Genomic DNA, 16,746 nt, shown 5'->3' on the forward strand with positions numbered 1-16,746 from the left:
TCCCTCGCGCCTGCTGCAAGCGGTGCTGACAGAGCCGGCCGCCGCGGGCCGCGTCCGCGCCGTTCCCACCCCGCCGCCGGCGGCGGGGCGCTCAGGTGCAGTGGGGAGCGGGCCGGCGGAGGGATGCGGCTGGGCTTGGCCGGGGCAGCCGGCAAAGGCTTTCCCCGGCTTCGCTCCTTCCTTTTTGCAGGCAGGGAGGTTCCCAGGAGCCGGGGGAGGCTCCGCAGGGCTGCAGCTGGCGCAGACGTGGTCCGTGGAGCCGGGGGCTGCTGTAGGGTCTCGGGGGTCAGCGGACCCCCCGCCCCCAGCTCCCGTCCAGCCCCGGCCGGCGGCTCTGCCCCGCGCTGGTCCTTTGCTCTGCCCGCAGCTGGGCCCCTGGCCCTCCGCGCACAGCAGCGGTCCTCCACGCCCGCCTGCCCACGCCCGCTCCTCCCGTGGCTGCCGGGGCTCGCGTCTGATCCCGGCCCCTGCAGGCACCGGCCCGGCGCCACACCCCCGGGGCGCAGCTGTGAGCCGGACACCAGAGCACGGCAGGTCCCCCCCCCCCCGCATGGTTTAGGAGCCATCAAGCACGGCCGCTTGGTGCCAGCCGGGGAGCACCCTCCCGGGCATCCAGCACCCCCGCCCCAGTGCCGCGGAGCCCCCGCCGCAGCCAGCGGCGCCGCTCCTGCCCCCACGCCCGGGAAAGGGACCTCTCCCGGGAATAGCCAACACATTTGGCAGGATTTAATCTCCGCCGTGGCCTGCGTGGCGGCCAGGGCGCAGCTCTTGCGTGCAATTCAGGCGTCCGGCATCCGAGCAGTTGCCAAGTCGGATAATCCAGTTAATGCGATGTCCCAATTACCGAGCACATCCAGCCTGGGGGGAGCAGAAGCAGAGCCAAGCTGGATTTTTCCAGCTCTACGGCCGAAGCCTCTTGCTCGCCGCTCCGGCCGCAGAGGGGTTTTGGCAGTGCGGGAGCTGGGCGTTGCTGCGGGGCGCTTCCCGGGGGAGGCCTCCGAGCCGGGCAGCACGGCGGGCGGATGTGAGAGGCGGGGGTGGCCGGTGCCGGAGGGCTCTGGAGCCGAGGGGCGCAGGGGTGGGAGCAGCTGTGGCCGCCCAGGGGTCCCGTGCCCGGCACCGGGGCGCGCTCCGCCTCGCGTTGGCGGCTGGGGCGGGGGAAATGAGCCCCGTGCTCCCGCACAGGAGGGCTGCGATCTCACCCTGCCCGGGGCGAAACCTGCCACAAGGCTCCGTAGTCCCCGGCAGCGCCCGGGCTCAGGCAGCGGGTGCTCCGCCGGCCGCCGTGCCCGGGGCCTTCCCCGTGCTGACGCAGCCGCCGCCCGCGGCGCTGCGGACTCTGCCCCGCAGCCAGCGGGACCGGGCAGCCCAGGGGCTGTGGGGCCGGCGCCAGGCGATGCCGGGCGCGGCAAACGCCGCCCACGAGAGCCCGGAAAGCACCCCCCGAGCAGAATAGGCGCCGGGCCTGGCCCTCAGCAGCCTCGGGGACGATGCTCCGGCTCCAGGGCAGCGCTCCCCCTTTCCCGCCGGTCCAGCTCGGCAGGCTGTGACGGGCGCTGCACGGCTCTCGTCCGGCGCCCCGGACCCCACGGGCCCCGAGGGCTTGGCTGGGGCGGTGGAGAGCAAACGCAGGCCTCCTCCGAGATTACACGCAGAGGCGGGCTGCGGAGGTGGCGGCTGGGGCTGACCAGGAGCGGGGTGCTGGGAGGTGTCGCCGTGCGGGGGGGCCGCGGAGGAGCGGGCAGGTCCGGGCGGGGAGAGAGGCGGCTCGGAGGGGCTCGGGGAGGGGCAGGCGCCCGCCTGCATGTGCTCGCCTCTACGACGGCATGTGAAACTTGAGCTGCCCGCGGCGGGCTCAGGAAGGAGAGGAAAAAAGATACGAGTATTGTTTTTAGACAGCGCTTTTTTTCCCTCCCCTGCCTGCGCAAGAGGGGCCGGGGCTGCCGCTCCAGCCGGGCTCACGATAAAAGGCTGCTCGGGGGAAATGCCTGGACCCCGCTCCCCAGCCGGGCTGTGAAGAGCCCCAGGACCGGCTCTGCGCGCGGCCGGGGGCTGCGGGGCCGGGCGGAGCCGCGCCATGCGGGGCGTCCGGCTGCAGCTGCTGGCCCTGGCCTGCGTGACGGCCGCTCTCGGGGCCGAGGGTGCCCAGCGGAGGGCCACGGCCGGCGCCGGCCGGCGCCGAGCCCACCGGGTGCAGCCCGGGCAGTGCAGCTACACCTTCGTGCTGCCCGAGGCCGAGCCCCCGCCCTGCCAGCCCCCCGGGGCGCCCGCCAGCCCCAACACGCTGCAGAGGGACGCGCCCGCCAGCGACTGGCCCGCGCAGCGCGTGCAGCAGCTGGAGCGGGTCCTGGAGAACAACACCCAGTGGCTGCTGAAGGTGAGCGGGCAGGGGAGAGGGGCCGGGGAAAGCACCGGGTGGGATGGTGGTGGGCTGGGGAGGTGCAGATGGAGGGGTGGAGAGCAGCAGGCCTTCCAGCCTGCCCCGCGCACTGATTTGGCTCTGATGTCCGCCCCAGCCCGTCCTCTGAGCTGGGAAAGGAGGGGGCATTGCAGGAATGACCAGGAGGGCTCCCAGCCCCGTCTCCATCCGTGCCTCCGGGGCTTGGCTGGCCACCTTCTGTAACAGATGGAGATGCTGGCGCCCGCGGGGCCCAGAGGGGCCTTAGGGCATCCACAGAGGATGCAAAGCAGACTTGTGGAGGCCAGCTTCCAACTCTAATCAATGGCAATTAGGTCCCCAAATCCCTCAGGCACTGAAGCTTTGCACCATGCCTCTCCCCCCTGGCCCGAGCGTGGTAGAGGTGTGACCGCTGACAGCTCAGGACCCTGCCTGGGCCAGGCGCTAGGGCAGCTCCAGAGCCCACGGTGCTTGGAGCGGGGTCAGATCTTGGCAGAAAGGCGCGTTTCCACCCCTGGCCCCCAGCAGAGAGGAGCCGTGATGCAGTTGTGATCCTGAGCGATGGGACTGGGAGGTGGGCTCCGTGTGCAAGCCTTAGCACGGGGGTCTTTCCACAGAGTGTGCTCCAGGGGCACCGGGTGAACGTGCATGAACATGGGGTACGGTGCGTGCACGGTTAACGGTGTGGTGTCTGCAGCGAGAGGGACGAGGCGTCGACGACCCTGGTCCTGCTGCCGTGCTCCCCACTCCGTGCAGGGGAGAGACGAGAGAGTGTGGGCACATCCAAGGGCAACGTGACCCCCGTGCTCCAGGCAGGGCCACGTATGTCCTGGCACGCCAAAGCAGAGGCGCGTGGGCTGGGGTGCCCTTGGGCAAGGGCTAGGTACAATGCACAGCAGCTCGGACACCTTCCCTGGCTCCACGCTTCAGCAGGGAGGGGTCTTAGCTGGCCATGGGGACTGCCAGGGCCTGGCTGTTTGCAGTCCGGCGCTGCTGTGGAGCTGCATGGTCGAAGCATCTCCTTGCAATGTATTTTGCTGCCCCGTGGGCGTCAGGGCAGCACACAAGCCAAGCCCAGAGGAGAGCTGCCAAGGGAGACCGACCAGGACCTACCATCCCACCGGACCCGGGACTCAGCTCAGCCCTTCCTCCCGCTCAAGCTCCTGCCAATCTCTTCCGACCCCGGGATGTCCCGGGCGAGCTCTTCCCGTAGCGGATGTGCCGCCCGTTGCGTGCGGCGGTGCTCCGGAGAAGGTCTCCTGGCCCCCGGGGCTGGAGGAGCTGCATTCGCAGTAACGGAAGCACAGTCCTGAGGTCTGCTTGCCTGGGCTGGGCCAAGGCCCGAATGCCTTGCCTGCTTCATGCCCTCTCCCGAGCAGCTGGGCAAGGGCAGCAGAGCCAGGCAGTCAGCAGAGTCCCCCGTGCGGCTGGTCCTGGCTCCCTTGAAGGACTAAGAGGGGGTCTAACAAGCCTGGGCTGGGGATGGACTCTGTGGGCCTGGCTCCCAGACCTCAGCGACCAGCAGGGTTGGGGACCGGGACAGCAACGTGCCCGATGGAGATAGCAAATGTCTAGGGGTTTTGGCAGTCATTTTGACCTCTGGCCGGGAGGCAGAGTCCTAGCTCTGGTCCTGACAGCAGGCAACGACGTGCAAGTCAAGCAGCAGATTACAAGGAGCCGCCAGCTGAGCTCCTGGGGAGACGCGGCTCGAAGCGGCGCGGCTCCACGGCCCCAGCGCAGCAGCGCGGGGGTGCCCCTCTCGCCACGGCCGGATGAGCCTCGCCCAGCTGCACCCAGCCCAGGGGCCGTGTCCCCACGGGCCTCGCACTTGCTTCTGGGGCCACGAGCCACTCTGTGATGCCTCCCCAGCGAGTCAGTGGGGAATTTGTCGCTCCCACGGGGCGCGGGAGAGGCCCCAAAGGATGGGCCGTGGTCGAGGGGGTCGTTTGACCATCTTGCTGGAAGCAGGAGGGTGCCAGTTTGACTGAGCGCAGCAGGCGAGCTGAAGCTCCGCGGGCCAGCCGTGCCAGGCCGGTGGGCGACACCGGGCAGCCCAGATCTCCAAACCAGCCTGGCTCCGGCCGCAGCACGAGCTCTGCAGCCCAGGCCCCTCTCAGGGGAGCCAGCAAGGAGCAGCCCGGCGAGGAAGAGCGCGGCGGTCGACTCCACATCTGCCGGCAGCCGCCTGCGTCAGACCCGGGAATAGCTCTGGCCCGGATAGGCTCTGGGGCAGAGGTCAAGTCCCTGAACGGCTGGAAATATTGAGCGTAGCGAGGCACCAGCAAGCAGGACTCGGGGCTCTTTTGCAGAGGAGGCGGCTGGTCCAGGAGACGCTGAGACACCCAGCGCTGGAGCAGTTATCCCGAGTGCCCAGACTGGCCTGAGAGCAACGAGCTGCCCCCTCCACCGGTTTTCCTCCTCCTCCCCCAAAAACCAGAACTCTCCATTTTTTCCCTTCCCGTTAAATAAGCAGCCGGCTGCCCCTTCATCCCCGAAGGCCTCTCCGGGCTGGGGAGTGCCAGCAGTCCTGGGGAGAGAGCGAGTCCCGGACAAGCCTCCTGCTGCACAGGATGCAGCTCTTTGGCTGGTCGCTGTATGGATTAAGCCAGGCCTGAGACTATGGGGTGGGATCGAGGGGCCCACGGCACAGGATCCGCTCCTGAAGACTGAACCAGAAAACACACACGCACGTGTATGATGCACGCACACATGCACCTCCTTGATGGAGCAGATCCTTGGCTGGGGTGGGAAAGCCCACATATTTGCTGGGGTGCAGAGCCGGGGTTTCGGCGGTGGCAGGCACCGGAGCACGTATATGCTGCTCCGTGCTGGTGGAGGATGGACGGCAAGAGGAGCCCAAGGGCAGGAGTGCCATGGGACGATAGGAGGTGGCAGGGCACGGCACTGCACTTCCCCAAAGGAAAGGCTTGAAGGGGTTTGGGTGCTGCTACATCTCCCTCCCCCCCGTTGCTGTGATGCTGGGAGCAGCTGGATGTCAGCTTCTCCATGCGCCAGCGCTCTCTTGGGAGCCCGGGGAGCCGTCAGGCTTGGGTGTGAGCAGCGTCGGCTCTGCATACGCACCAAGTCCCCAGCACGGCCACTTCACGCTCACGCCCTGCCCAGGGCTGATGGGGACTGCGTGCGGCAGGGGCCGGGATTCCCACCCCCGGGCAGGGCGGGGGTGTTCGGTGCCCACTGTGCTCAGGCCGCGGAGCAGAGAGCTGGGGCTTGCCGAGCAAGGGCAGCTCCAAGGCTGAGCCTCCAGCACCGCTGCCTGCTGCTCTGCTCTGCTCTGCTCTGCCAGGAGAGGGGCTTTTTCTTTCCCAGCTGAGCGGGAGCTGCAGAAAGGGGGCTGTTTTTTTTGGACCGGGGGCTTGAATCAACAGTGTGGGCAGGGGGAGGCACCGGGGTCAGGGACAGAAGAGATGCTCCCTGCCAGCTCAGCAGAGAAGCGATGCGCTCCTCTGGGCAGAGGGCCCTTGGCTGGATCCTCGTCTGCCCCGGCTGTCCGGAGGAGCGGGCAGCTGGCATGGCCAGCATCCATCCCTGGAGCCTGGGAGAGGGGTGATGCCGAGGCTGGGCGTGGGAGTGACACAAGCAGGGGGATCCTAGTGTGCAAACACCCTGCACAACATGGGGGTAAAGGCCACTTTGTTCAGGCCTCGTTGTTCCCAGAGAATCGGAATAAGGTGATGCCCCTTGAAATAGCGTGCACGCCCTCTCTTGCTGGGGTGTGCGGTGCAGAGATAAGCCTGGGCAGCGTGGGTGCGAGCAGCCGGGCTTTATTCTGGAGGCCCTTGCACGCTGGCTGCCAGCTGCCCCAGACTGGGACAGGCGTGCCTGGCCAAGGCCTGTTGGTGCAGCGCCGTGCACACCCCAAGGCTGGCACTGCACATCCCGGTGTCAGCCCAGACACGGCCAAGGCTTGTTGGCCAGGCTTGGTTCCTCTGCTGCCCTCCATCCTCTGGCCTTCGCAAGAAAGACCTGTGAAGGCCTGACCGCGAGCAAGCCCTGAGCCCGTTCCCGTAGGATGGAGGCTGTGCCGTGGCTCTGAGGCCAGGTGCCCGCGTTGGCCCCCTCTCCCCTGCCACCTCTCCTAGCTCCTCTTCCTGGCACGAAGTGCCCACCTGCCAGAGGAGGGTGTTTCCCTTTGCAGGGCAGGGCATCCCCAGAGGCAGGGGCTACAGCAGACCCCCAAAGTGAACTCAGCCAGTCTCTGCACCCGTCTCTCCCCCCCAGGCTGGATCCAAAGTCATCTCCTGGCCCGAGAGCAGCGGTGGCCAAAGCCAGGCTGAACTTTTCCACACGCAGTTACGGTCTCGTGGCTCCGAGAGATGTTTATTTAAAACAAGAAACCCAAAAGGGGAATAAAAAAAAGTCCTTGCCCTGTGAAGCAACAAGATTAATGATGTAGTTAAAGGGAAGAGCTCCAGGAATAGCTGTGCTTGGGGAAATGTTTTCCAGACCCGGGTCCCCTGCTCCCCTCGCCTTCCTCCCCGCCAGCATGCGGGACGGGGCCCCGCGCACGCGGCGGCTCAGGCGGAAACGCGGGCGGCTCAGCACCCCTTCACCTCTGCAGAAACATCGAGCCCCTTTGACTCCTCTCTCACCCCAAAGCTCTCTGGCCCTTCTTCCCCCTCCCCAGCATGTCTCAAACTCCAGCAAGGAGTGGTCACAGAGGGATGATATTTCAGCCCAACGTCTGCTTGTCTGCGAAGGAGAGAGCTCACCGGGCTGCCAGCAGGATTTCATCACGTAAAAACAAGTGCAAAAAGTAGTGCAAAGCACTGCAATCCTCCCTCACCGCAATAACCGTCCTGGGCTGCAGTCCTGCCTCTTTCCACCCCCTGCCCCCCCAAAAAAGCCAGGCACCGGAGCAGAGCTTGTTCCCTCCTGGGAGCCACTTTCATGGGTCTCTTCTGGGTGACGCTTGCCCTGGAAAGGGTGGTAGGGTCTGGGGAAGTCAGGCTCCCACCCAGATTTCAGCCGCAGAGCTTGGAGCAATCCAGGCAGAGGTGTTCGCACATGTGATTGCACACCTGGTTCCAGCCGATGTGCCGAATCCCTGTGCGAAGACCTTCGACACCTCCCCAGCCGCAGGAGCCGGGGAGCCTGTGAGAGACGCCGCGACTGCAGCCCTGCTCGGCTCGGCCGTGCCAGCCCTACGAGAGCGGCGTCGGGGCTGAACAAGGCAGCGCCCATCCTCGGTCCCTCCCGGCCACCAGACGCAGGCCGCCGGCTCCCTGCTACAGGTCAGCAAGGACCTCGCCACCGAGGGGAAGCAGAGTTGGGATTTCTCCGTCCCGGCGGGCTGAGTGAGGCATGGCTGAACTCCCAGAAATGCATCTGATCAAGTGATTTGGGTTCACAAAAGCTTGTGCCTTCTCCCTCATTTAGCTGGCCTATAAAAAAGGCTCATCGTTACCCTGCCTTCCTCCCAGAAGTGGTCACCTGAGATCTGCTGGAGTGGAAACTTCACCTAAAATCCCTGTAGGAGTCAAGAGTGTCTGGGAGGCGCGTTTCCCCAGCAGCCGAAGGAAGAGGGAGCGATGGGGGCTTTGGAGTTGCAGCCTGCGTCCCCCCGTCCCGCGAGCCGCGGCGCAGGGGCTCAGGGTCCACACGGAGCTGCCCCTGCGTTCGGGGCTGGGCCGCGTGGCGCTCTCCACGTGAACGAGCTCCCTGCCAGCTCTTGGCAGCCAGGCGGGAGCGGGAGCGGGAGCCGGGAGGTCAGCTCTTCAGTGTGTGAACCCTTCGCCCTCCCTTCCCGGGCCTGCTGCCAGCCCCAGAGTCGGGAACAAACTCCAGATTCACCTGCCGGGCTCATGGAGACCGACAGGCCCGAGCACGTCCAAGCAGGCACAGACCTCCGAGGAGGGAGACTCCACCACCGCTCTGGTGAGGAAGATTTTCCTAATATCCAGCCTCAACTCCCCCTGCTGCAGCTTGAGCCCATTGCTCCTTCTGTCGTCTGCCCCCACTGAGACCAGCCCAGCTCCGTCCTCTTTGCAGCCCCCCGGCAGGGAGCTGAAGGCTGCTGTTCAATCCCCCTCGGTCTTCTCTTTTGCAGACTCAATCAGCCCATTTCCCTCAGCCTCTCCTCACACGTCCTGCCCCCCAGCCCCAAACCATTTCTACTACCCTCCGCTGGACTCTCTCCAATGTGTCCACATCCTTTCTATAGTGGGGGGTCCACAACTGGACACCAGACTCCAGATGTGGCCTCACCGGTGCTGAATAGCAGGGAAGAGTTGCTGCCCTCCATCCGCTGGCAACGCTGCTACCAATGCCGCCCAGGATGCCGTTGGCCCTCTTGGCACCACGGGCGCACTGCTGGCTCGTATTCAGCTTCTTGTCCCCTGTCCCCCCAGGTCCTTTTCTGCAAGCTGCTGCCCAGCCCGTCACCCCCAGCCTGCCCCGGTGCAGGGGATCGCTCCCTCCTCAGTGCAGGACTTTGCACTTGTCCTTGTTGAACCTCAGGAGATCCCTGTTGGCCCAGTCCTCCCATTTGTCTAGGTCAGTCTGAATCCTACCCTCCAGCATAGCTACTACTCCCCCCATCTGCAAATGTGCTGAGGGTGCACTTGGTGCCATCTTCCAGGTCATTGATGAAGATATTAAGCAAAACCAGCCCCAGGACCGACCCCTGGGACACTGTGCTTGATACCGGTTGCCAACGGGGCATCAAGCCATTGACTACTACCCTCTGAGCCCGATGACATTTCCCAGCTGGTCACAGCGGTGCCTTTTATCTCACCCACGTCCGTCAGCCAGAGCCGTGCTCCCCTCCAAGAGCTGGGTGCCGTCATCCCTGGGCACCACCCTCACCCCAGACCCGGGCTGCAGGCTGCACCTTGCAGCACCCGGAGACCTGCCGGGCCTTTCCCCCATTCACTTTGAGAGCGAGTTTTGCTGCCTGTGGGACCTTGCACTCGATACGTGCTGTTTAGATGCATGTTACAAAATGGCACCAAAAATCGCCGTGTGCGATGGATAAAGTTTGTCCCTTGCTCTGCTCCCCGAGGGCCATGGAGGCAGGCAGGGTGATCAGGGGTCTGCTGTGCTTGACAGGCCGGAGTGGGCTGTGGCTGGTCAGATCGGAGTTAAGAAGCAGAGGGCAAGATCTGGGGACACATCCAGCAGATTTTAACCCCTTGAGATGCTGCCCTAGGCTCCCTGGCCGTTGCTGGCTGGCCGTCCTCTCTGTAGGGACTGCAAGCACCTTGGGGCAGAGCCCCTCTTGCTCTGTGCATGGATGGCTCCCAGCACTGGGTGCGCCGTGTCCTCCCATGAGACGGACCAGCCATAGGACATGAAGCTAGAGCTGATCCCTCTGGGATCTGCCCCCATCCCTACCTCCACCACCACCGCGCTGAGGCCGGGGTCATGTTGTAGCGGGGATGGTCCCAGGCACGTGACAGAAGCAAGGTGTATTCAGTGACATCGTGCAGCAGACCTGCCACAAAGCTGGGAGAGAGCTCAGCCCACGGCCCCTGCTCTCCTTTGGGCTACAAAGCTTTTCTTCCCCCACTTCTACTCCTCCTCACCAGGGTTTAGCTACACGGGGGAGACTGAATCCACCAAGACGGGTTTCCAAAGTGCAACAGAGTGGGACGTGGCTTTGCTGGGGGGGACATCTGTCCTCTCCAGCTACCTCTGGAGAATGTCCTGGCAAGAAAATAGCACCTAAAGTAACTCACGGGAATTTCCAGCCTTTCAGAGAAAACTGGCAAAGAAGGGGTGGATGCTGGCGGGAACACGCCGATCTGGATTGTGCGGTTCCAGCTGCACAATTGTCTTCGGCTCGCAGATCCTCGGCGGAGGAGAAGGATCAAGATAAACAACACATTCAGAGCTGTGCTGGCAGTGAAGCCAAAGTAAAATATACCAACCTCTTCCCCCCCCGCCCCGGATCACGAACAAATAAATACAAGCTGCGTCTGGCCCAGGCTGGGCCGGGAGTTCAGCCCGCGGGGTCTGCAAAGGCCAGCGTCTCAGCAAGCGCTTCTCTCCCAGGCCGGGAACATCTTACACGTGTTGCATTGCCAGCAGCGGTGGCTGACGGCTCTGAATGTGCCAGGTAAAAGGGAACGACTTGTTCCAGGTCAGTGGCACACCCAGGATGGAGCCCAGCTCTTCGCAGTCGCCAGTCAGTGCTTGACCCCCTGAATGATGCTGCCTCTGTCCAAAAAGCCGATTGCACCTGGGGAAGAGCAGCCCCGAGCAGCCACCCTCCAAAACCTCCTGGGATTTTACGACTCATCAGCCCCCAGATTGGCCTTCAGTGTCTGTGTTTCAAGCTGATCTTCGCAGCCTGGAGAAAGGCACTTTTGGGGGTGGGGGAGGACCAAGGGTCATGGCTGCTGTAGATCCCCATCTGCAAGCTGTAAGGCTTGAAGCAAAATGCTTCATACCATGAAAGCTGGCAAAGCTGGTCGCAGCCAGGTCAGGGAAAACCACGCAAGCACACGCCTCTTCCCGGAGCAGAGGACGGTCCTAAGACGCTGCTAATTATGAGTTAATTAATAGTGTGCGGAGGCTGGATCTGGCTTGCGACATCTGCCTCCACTCCCCCGGGGGACTCTGCTGTCTTGAAGGAGCAAGCTAAGTACAGCTGAGCTCACCTGGCCTCCATCAGAAGCTAACGTAGAGGGATTCACAGTGGGCAGGAGGAGGGCACCTGATGCGTGTGGACCATTCTCCGGGCAAGGCACGGGGACGCTGGTGAGTGGCACCTGAACACGTGCTGGTTGCAATGGAGGCGGCAGACTTCTACCACTCTGGCTCTTACCCCCCAGGGCACATGTACACACCACGAGATTTGCCCTTTAAGGTGGCCAGCAGCAGTGATCTGGCAGGAATGGGCAAGGAGAAGAGGCCCCGAGACGGTGTGAGAGACCAGCAGCCAGCTGGATCAGGGGGGAAATACTGGTAATTTCAGGGTTTTTAGCAACATTGAAAAAAGCCCTGGGTTTTACTTTGCGTCAGAAAAGCGCCTTGCTTGACCCAAAACAAACTGCTTGAGTTGGTTTGAACATATTCTAAAACTTTTATTTATGCCTTTTCTGGCCTGGTCTTGGCTCAGATCTTGTTCAGACAGAACGTGCCTTCTGAAACAGAAAGTCAAGAGGAGGTTTGTTTAGACACCGTCTAAAATGAACCATTTGAGCATTTCCAAAAAGAAACCCTTGAGTTGAGAAGCAGTTGGAACGTGCAGCGCTTCCCCCTTGCTTGCCCCCTTCCCATGCAACTCGCTGCGTTCCTGCCTGGCTCCAACCTCCCAAACCCCATTCTTCAGCAAATGCCCTATTTCATAAGGAAAAAAGTCCCCCGCTCCAGCTGGGCCTGCTTGACCCGCCATTGCCATCGTGGGAGAGCAGGAGGCAGGGGTCTGGGATTCCCAAGAGAACTCAGCGCGGTCTTAGTTTCCCCCTGACTCACAGACTTTGGTCAGGGCCTCACCAGGCGAATGCAGAAGCAGCTCCAATGTCTGGTCCTTTGAGTTTTTGGATCCTGTCATGAGATTTGTTCCTGGTTTGCAAATATGCCGAGTGCCCAGGCTGCAGAGACTCTGAACCCCGGGGAAGCAGGGCTCTCCCAAGGACCACCCAGCGGTGGGCGTGAAACATCCCCAAGGTCCCCAGGGTCCTGTGGTGGGAAACGGGGGTGCTCTAAGGACATGGTGAGTCTCTAGCAATCCCCGGGCCAAAGAATCCCGGCGGTTCGTCTTCCCAAGGCCCAGACGGGAGAAGAGGACGCGCTGTCCTGCTGATAAGCTTCAAAGGGCAGGGGGGAGATTATGCCATGGCGAGAAGGCTTTCCGCGCCCCGTGGGGCGTTTCTCCCCAGGTCAGCGGTCTGAACACCCCCCGGCCTGGCCTGGCACCAGCAGACGGGAGGGTGTGGGAAGGAAGCTGCCCACGCTGACGCCGTGCCAGCAGGATGCCCCGTGGCTGAGCCCGGGGGGGTTGGTCACGGGCTGTCCCTCTCCGCCCAGCTGGAGAGCTACATTCAGAGGAGCGTGAAGTCGGAGATGGCGCAGATGCAGCAGCACGCGGTGCAGAACCAGACGGCCACCATGCTGGAGATCGGCACCTCGCTGCTGAGCCAGACTGCCGAGCAGACCCGAAAGCTCACCGACGTGGAGGCTCAGGTACCACGGGGGCCTGTGCATGTGGGGGGGGGCGTATGGGACAGCCCCGCGCGTGTCTGGTCTGGGAGGGCACGGCCCCTAGCCGGTAGGGCTCAGCACGGCAGTCGGGAGGCTTGGGGCCTGCCTACCCCCGCTGACCTTGGCAGGGTCACTCCCTGCCTCAGTTTCCCCACCTCCCCTCCTGAAGACATGGTCTACGGAGCCAGAGTACAGCCCGCATGTTTCCTATGGGCCTGGCAGGGATCAGAGCAAGACTCCAGCTTCGATCACCTGCATGGCCATCCTGTTGCTTGCTCACGCAGAAGGACCATGACGTGCTTCCCAGAGATGGGAGCCCTTTACGGGTCTAACTGGGTGCCTGCTGATGGCACGTGGCTGCTGGGAAAGCCTGGAGCAGCCCAGATGGGAAGGGGTGAAAGGATGGGGGGGATCCTCGTTATCAGGCTTCCCCTCTGCTCCGGGCACAGGTCCTGAACCAGACGTCCCGCATCGAGATCCAGCTGCTGGAGAACTCCCTGTCCACCAACAAGCTGGAGAAGCAGCTGCTCCTGCAAACCAACGAGATCCACGCGCTGCAGGGCAGGAACAGGTAGGGGCTGTGGCCCTTGGAGACGCTCACGGGCGGGATCTAGGTGCGCTCTGAGCCCCGGCTCCCCCGGGCCAAGCCCTGGCGGCTCTCGGGTTCCCCGTCCCCGGTGCCGCGCGGCCGGCTCCAGCCCGCCGGGGGAGGAGGTCGCTCAGCCGGGGCACCCGACCCAGCACCTGCCCCCGTCGCAGCCTCCTGGAGGGCCGGGTGCTGGAGATGGAGACCAAGCACCAGACGGAGCTGGAGGGGATCCGCTCCGAGAAGGAGCGGCTGCAGCGCCTGGTGAGCCGCCAGAGCAACACCATCGAGGACCTGGAGAAGTCCCTGCACGTGGCCAGCAGCAACGCCAGCCTGCTCCAGCGCCAGCAGCTGCAGCTCCTGGAGTCCGTGCGCAGCCTGGTCCAGCGGGTCTCGCAGGGCAGAGGTGAGGCCTGCCGCCCGCTGGGGGCTCCAAGCCATGGGGCACCCCCCCATTCTCCTGGCATTTAATGGGCACCCTGACTCCATCCCTCCAGACGCTGGGTTTGGTCTGAGCCCTGCCAAAGCCTGGTTGTTGCTGTGCTCTACCACGTGCATGCAAAGCGCGGTGTAAATGCAATGCCTGGCTAACGCCGTCACTTCCCAGCCACGCGTGTGGGACTCAACCCCCGTCCCGGGGGTCTTTTACTGGTGCCAGGCTCCGGAGCCTGTTACAGGAAGGGGAGGCCAAGACCCTTCCTACTGTCCACTGATGAGTGATTAGCAGGACTGCTGCTAATTTCCCAGCCGCTCATCCCGCGCTCAGGCCGTGACACACGGGAAGCAATGCCTCTGTGTGCTTCGGGGGGGCCAGGGCTCCCCGCAGACTCGCGCTCACCCCCCGGTCCTTCCCCCCAGGTGCCCTGCGGAAGGAGGAGGGCACGTTCCAGGACTGCGCGGAGATCCACCGCTCCGGGGCCAGCGCCAGCGGGGTCTACACGCTGCACATCGCCAACATGTCGGAGCCCAAGAAGGTCGGTCCCTGCAGGCCGTGCGCCGGGCTTGGCGGGTGCAAGCACTGGGCTGGCGAGGTGGGCACTGAGCAGGGTACAACCCCCCACCCTGGGCAAACATAAATCCCCTTCCACGCGCCCAGCCTCTGCTGAGGCTTTGCCTAGGACAGCTCCGGGGCCCGACGTTATCACCACAGTTATAGCGGCGTGGAGTTTAAGGGACTTGACCAAGGGTCGCTGTGTGGCAGAGCCAGGGATCAAACCCGCCGGGCCCTGGCCTGCGTCCCCCCACGTACGGCGCGGCTGCGCGTGGCCCGGGCCGGACGCACGCCCTGGATCTGCTTCTCCCCGCCTCTGCAGGTGTACTGTGACATGGAGACCGAGCGCGGCGGCTGGACTGTCATCCAGCACCGGGCCAACGGCAGCGTGAATTTCCAGCGGAGCTGGAAGGAATACAGACAGGTCTGTGCCGCCTCCAGCTCCCCCGCACAAGGCGCTGAACCGCCGCCGAGGGGGCCAAGCCCCGGTAGCGAGGCAGCGCCCCGGGCGCGAGGCCGAGCGGAGCCGTGTTGACCGCCCCCCTCTCCCGCAGGGCTTCGGGGACCCGGCCGGGGAGCACTGGCTGGGCAACGAAGCCGTGCACGTCCTGACCAGCCAGGCGCCCTACACGCTGCGGGTGGAGCTCCTGGACTGGGAGGGCACCAAGGCCTACGCCCACTACGGCAGGGTCCAGCTGGCGAGCGAGCGGCACCTGTACAGGTGGGGCAGGCACACCGCGCCCGGCGAGGACTGGGTCGAAGCCGCTCAGCTCCGTGTCCCGCCCCGGGGCTGGTTTGCGGGCACTGCCGCCGGGGAGCGGAGCTGGCACGGGCTGAGCGGGTCGCCCCGTCTTCCCCCTCCCTGCGCCCACGCGCGCCGCTCTCCCTCCCCAGGCTGACGCTGCGGGGTTACAGCGGCCCGGCGGGGCAGCCCAGCGGCCTGGCCCTGCAGGGCACCAACTTCAGCACCCGCGACGCAGACAACGACAACTGCCTCTGCAAGTGCGCCCAGATGCTGTCTGGAGGTGAGAGGGCTGCAGGCGCCGGGGGGTGAAGGAGGGCCCGGGGGTTATTGCCAGCCTCAGCCAGTATTCCCCCTGAAACTGCGAAGACGGAGTCGTGGCGGGTGAAGGATGAGACGGGGCAGGCGCTGCCCCCGCGCCTCCAGCTGGGGCACGCAGCCTCCCAGGCGCCGTGGGCCACCCGACGTGCGGCTCCTCCTGCCCTAACCCGCCTCCCCGCCCCGCTGCAGGGTGGTGGTTCGACGCCTGCGGCCTCTCCAACCTCAACGGCGTCTACTACCCTGCCCGGCACAACGTCCGCAAGCTCAACGGGATCCGGTGGCCTCACTTCCAAGGGCCCAGCTACTCCCTCAAAGGCACACGCATGCTGATCCGACCGGCCGCCGTCTAGGCCCCCGGGCGGCCCGCGTGGTCTGGACCTTGGGGCCACGAGCCCCGGTGCAGAGAGGGCTCCTGGGACCCAGCACGGGGAGCTCTGGGCCTCCGGGGAGAAGGACGAGGCGCTGGGCAGGGTCCATCGCACCCCGCGGGGGAGCTGCCAGGGGGGCTCAGCCCGGAGCCAGGCTGCTACTTCCCCTCTGCTTGCTCCAGCAGCTCAGCGCGAGCTCCACAACGCCCGGTTTCGCCCCCGGCCCCGCAGCCCCCAGCCCCGCGGCCAGGCCTCCCGCGGGCTCGCCGTGGACGAGGGTGTTCGATCCGCATGCTTGGCCACCGCAGACACGCGTGCACAGGCACACGCACGTGCACGAGCCGTGCCCCCTCGTGGGGAGCCCGGTGTCGCTGCTGGACCGCACGTGGGAGCTGGCGCCGAGAGCTGGCAGGTGTGGCCGAAAGCCGGTGGGACTGACGTGATGGTGAGAGGGGGAGGAACGGAGGGCTGCAAGGGGGGGTGCCCTGCGGGGCTGGACGTCGAGGTCAGAGATGAGGAGGCCGCAGGGATCAAGGGGCAGGGGGAAGGTCACGGAGAGCCTGGCGGGGTCCCAGGCCAGCAGGGAAGGACCAGACACTGCCTGAACCGGGACAAGCGGCCGGGGGCTCCTTTCGTCTTGTGGGGCGCGGCGGGGAGAGGGAGCAAGGCGGGGGCTTGCAACCTCCCCCCCCCGCTCAGCGATGCTCCCTTCGCCGGGCCGCTCCAAGACCGCACGGCCCACGCGAGCTGGGCTCGGGGCTTTGCCTGCCCCGGGGTGGGGCGTGCCGGGGCAGGAGGGGCAGGGTCCGAGCGGCTCCGCGCGCGCTGCGGGCCGTGCCCTGGGTGCAGGGTGCGCCGGCCTCCACGTGTGTATCAGCTCCATATAAAGGACTGCATTGTAAGCATCACATCTCCTTGGATGGTGATTTCTCTTCCAAGCCCCTGCTAGCACACTCCCCCTTCCCCAGCCCACCCGGGAATCTGGGCCTGGGCTCCTCTCCCTGCCTTGCAGGGCTGGGCTGGGTGCACCTGGAAGCAGCCGCTCCTGCTCCACAGGCAGCCCCATGCAAGGCAGGAGCATCTCAGGGCCGCCCCAGCCCACGGCCGACATGCGCAGCAGCTCCAGCGCCCTTGGCCTGGCCTTCACCGGGCACCTGGAGGCACGAGGCTGCT

The 16,746-nt window shown here is 65.1% G+C and overlaps 1 protein-coding gene across 1 annotated transcript; it reads left to right on the forward strand.

Moving 5' to 3' along the window:
- Positions 1 to 2,077: 2,077 nt before the first annotated feature.
- ANGPT4 (angiopoietin 4) lies at positions 2,078 to 16,483 on the forward strand. Its single transcript, XM_019539447.1, has 9 exons — positions 2,078 to 2,377; positions 12,392 to 12,547; positions 13,015 to 13,136; positions 13,325 to 13,557; positions 14,010 to 14,125; positions 14,465 to 14,566; positions 14,697 to 14,863; positions 15,037 to 15,167; positions 15,395 to 16,483. The coding sequence occupies exons 1-9, from the start codon at positions 2,078 to 2,080 to the stop codon at positions 15,553 to 15,555; spliced, it is 1,488 nt and encodes a 495-aa protein (XP_019394992.1). The 3' UTR covers positions 15,556 to 16,483.
- Positions 16,484 to 16,746: the final 263 nt, after the last annotated feature.

Source organism: Crocodylus porosus, unplaced genomic scaffold (assembly GCF_001723895.1).
Source record: "Crocodylus porosus isolate Cpor-Errol unplaced genomic scaffold, CroPor_comp1, whole genome shotgun sequence".
NCBI lineage: Eukaryota > Metazoa > Chordata > Crocodylia > Crocodylidae > Crocodylus > Crocodylus porosus.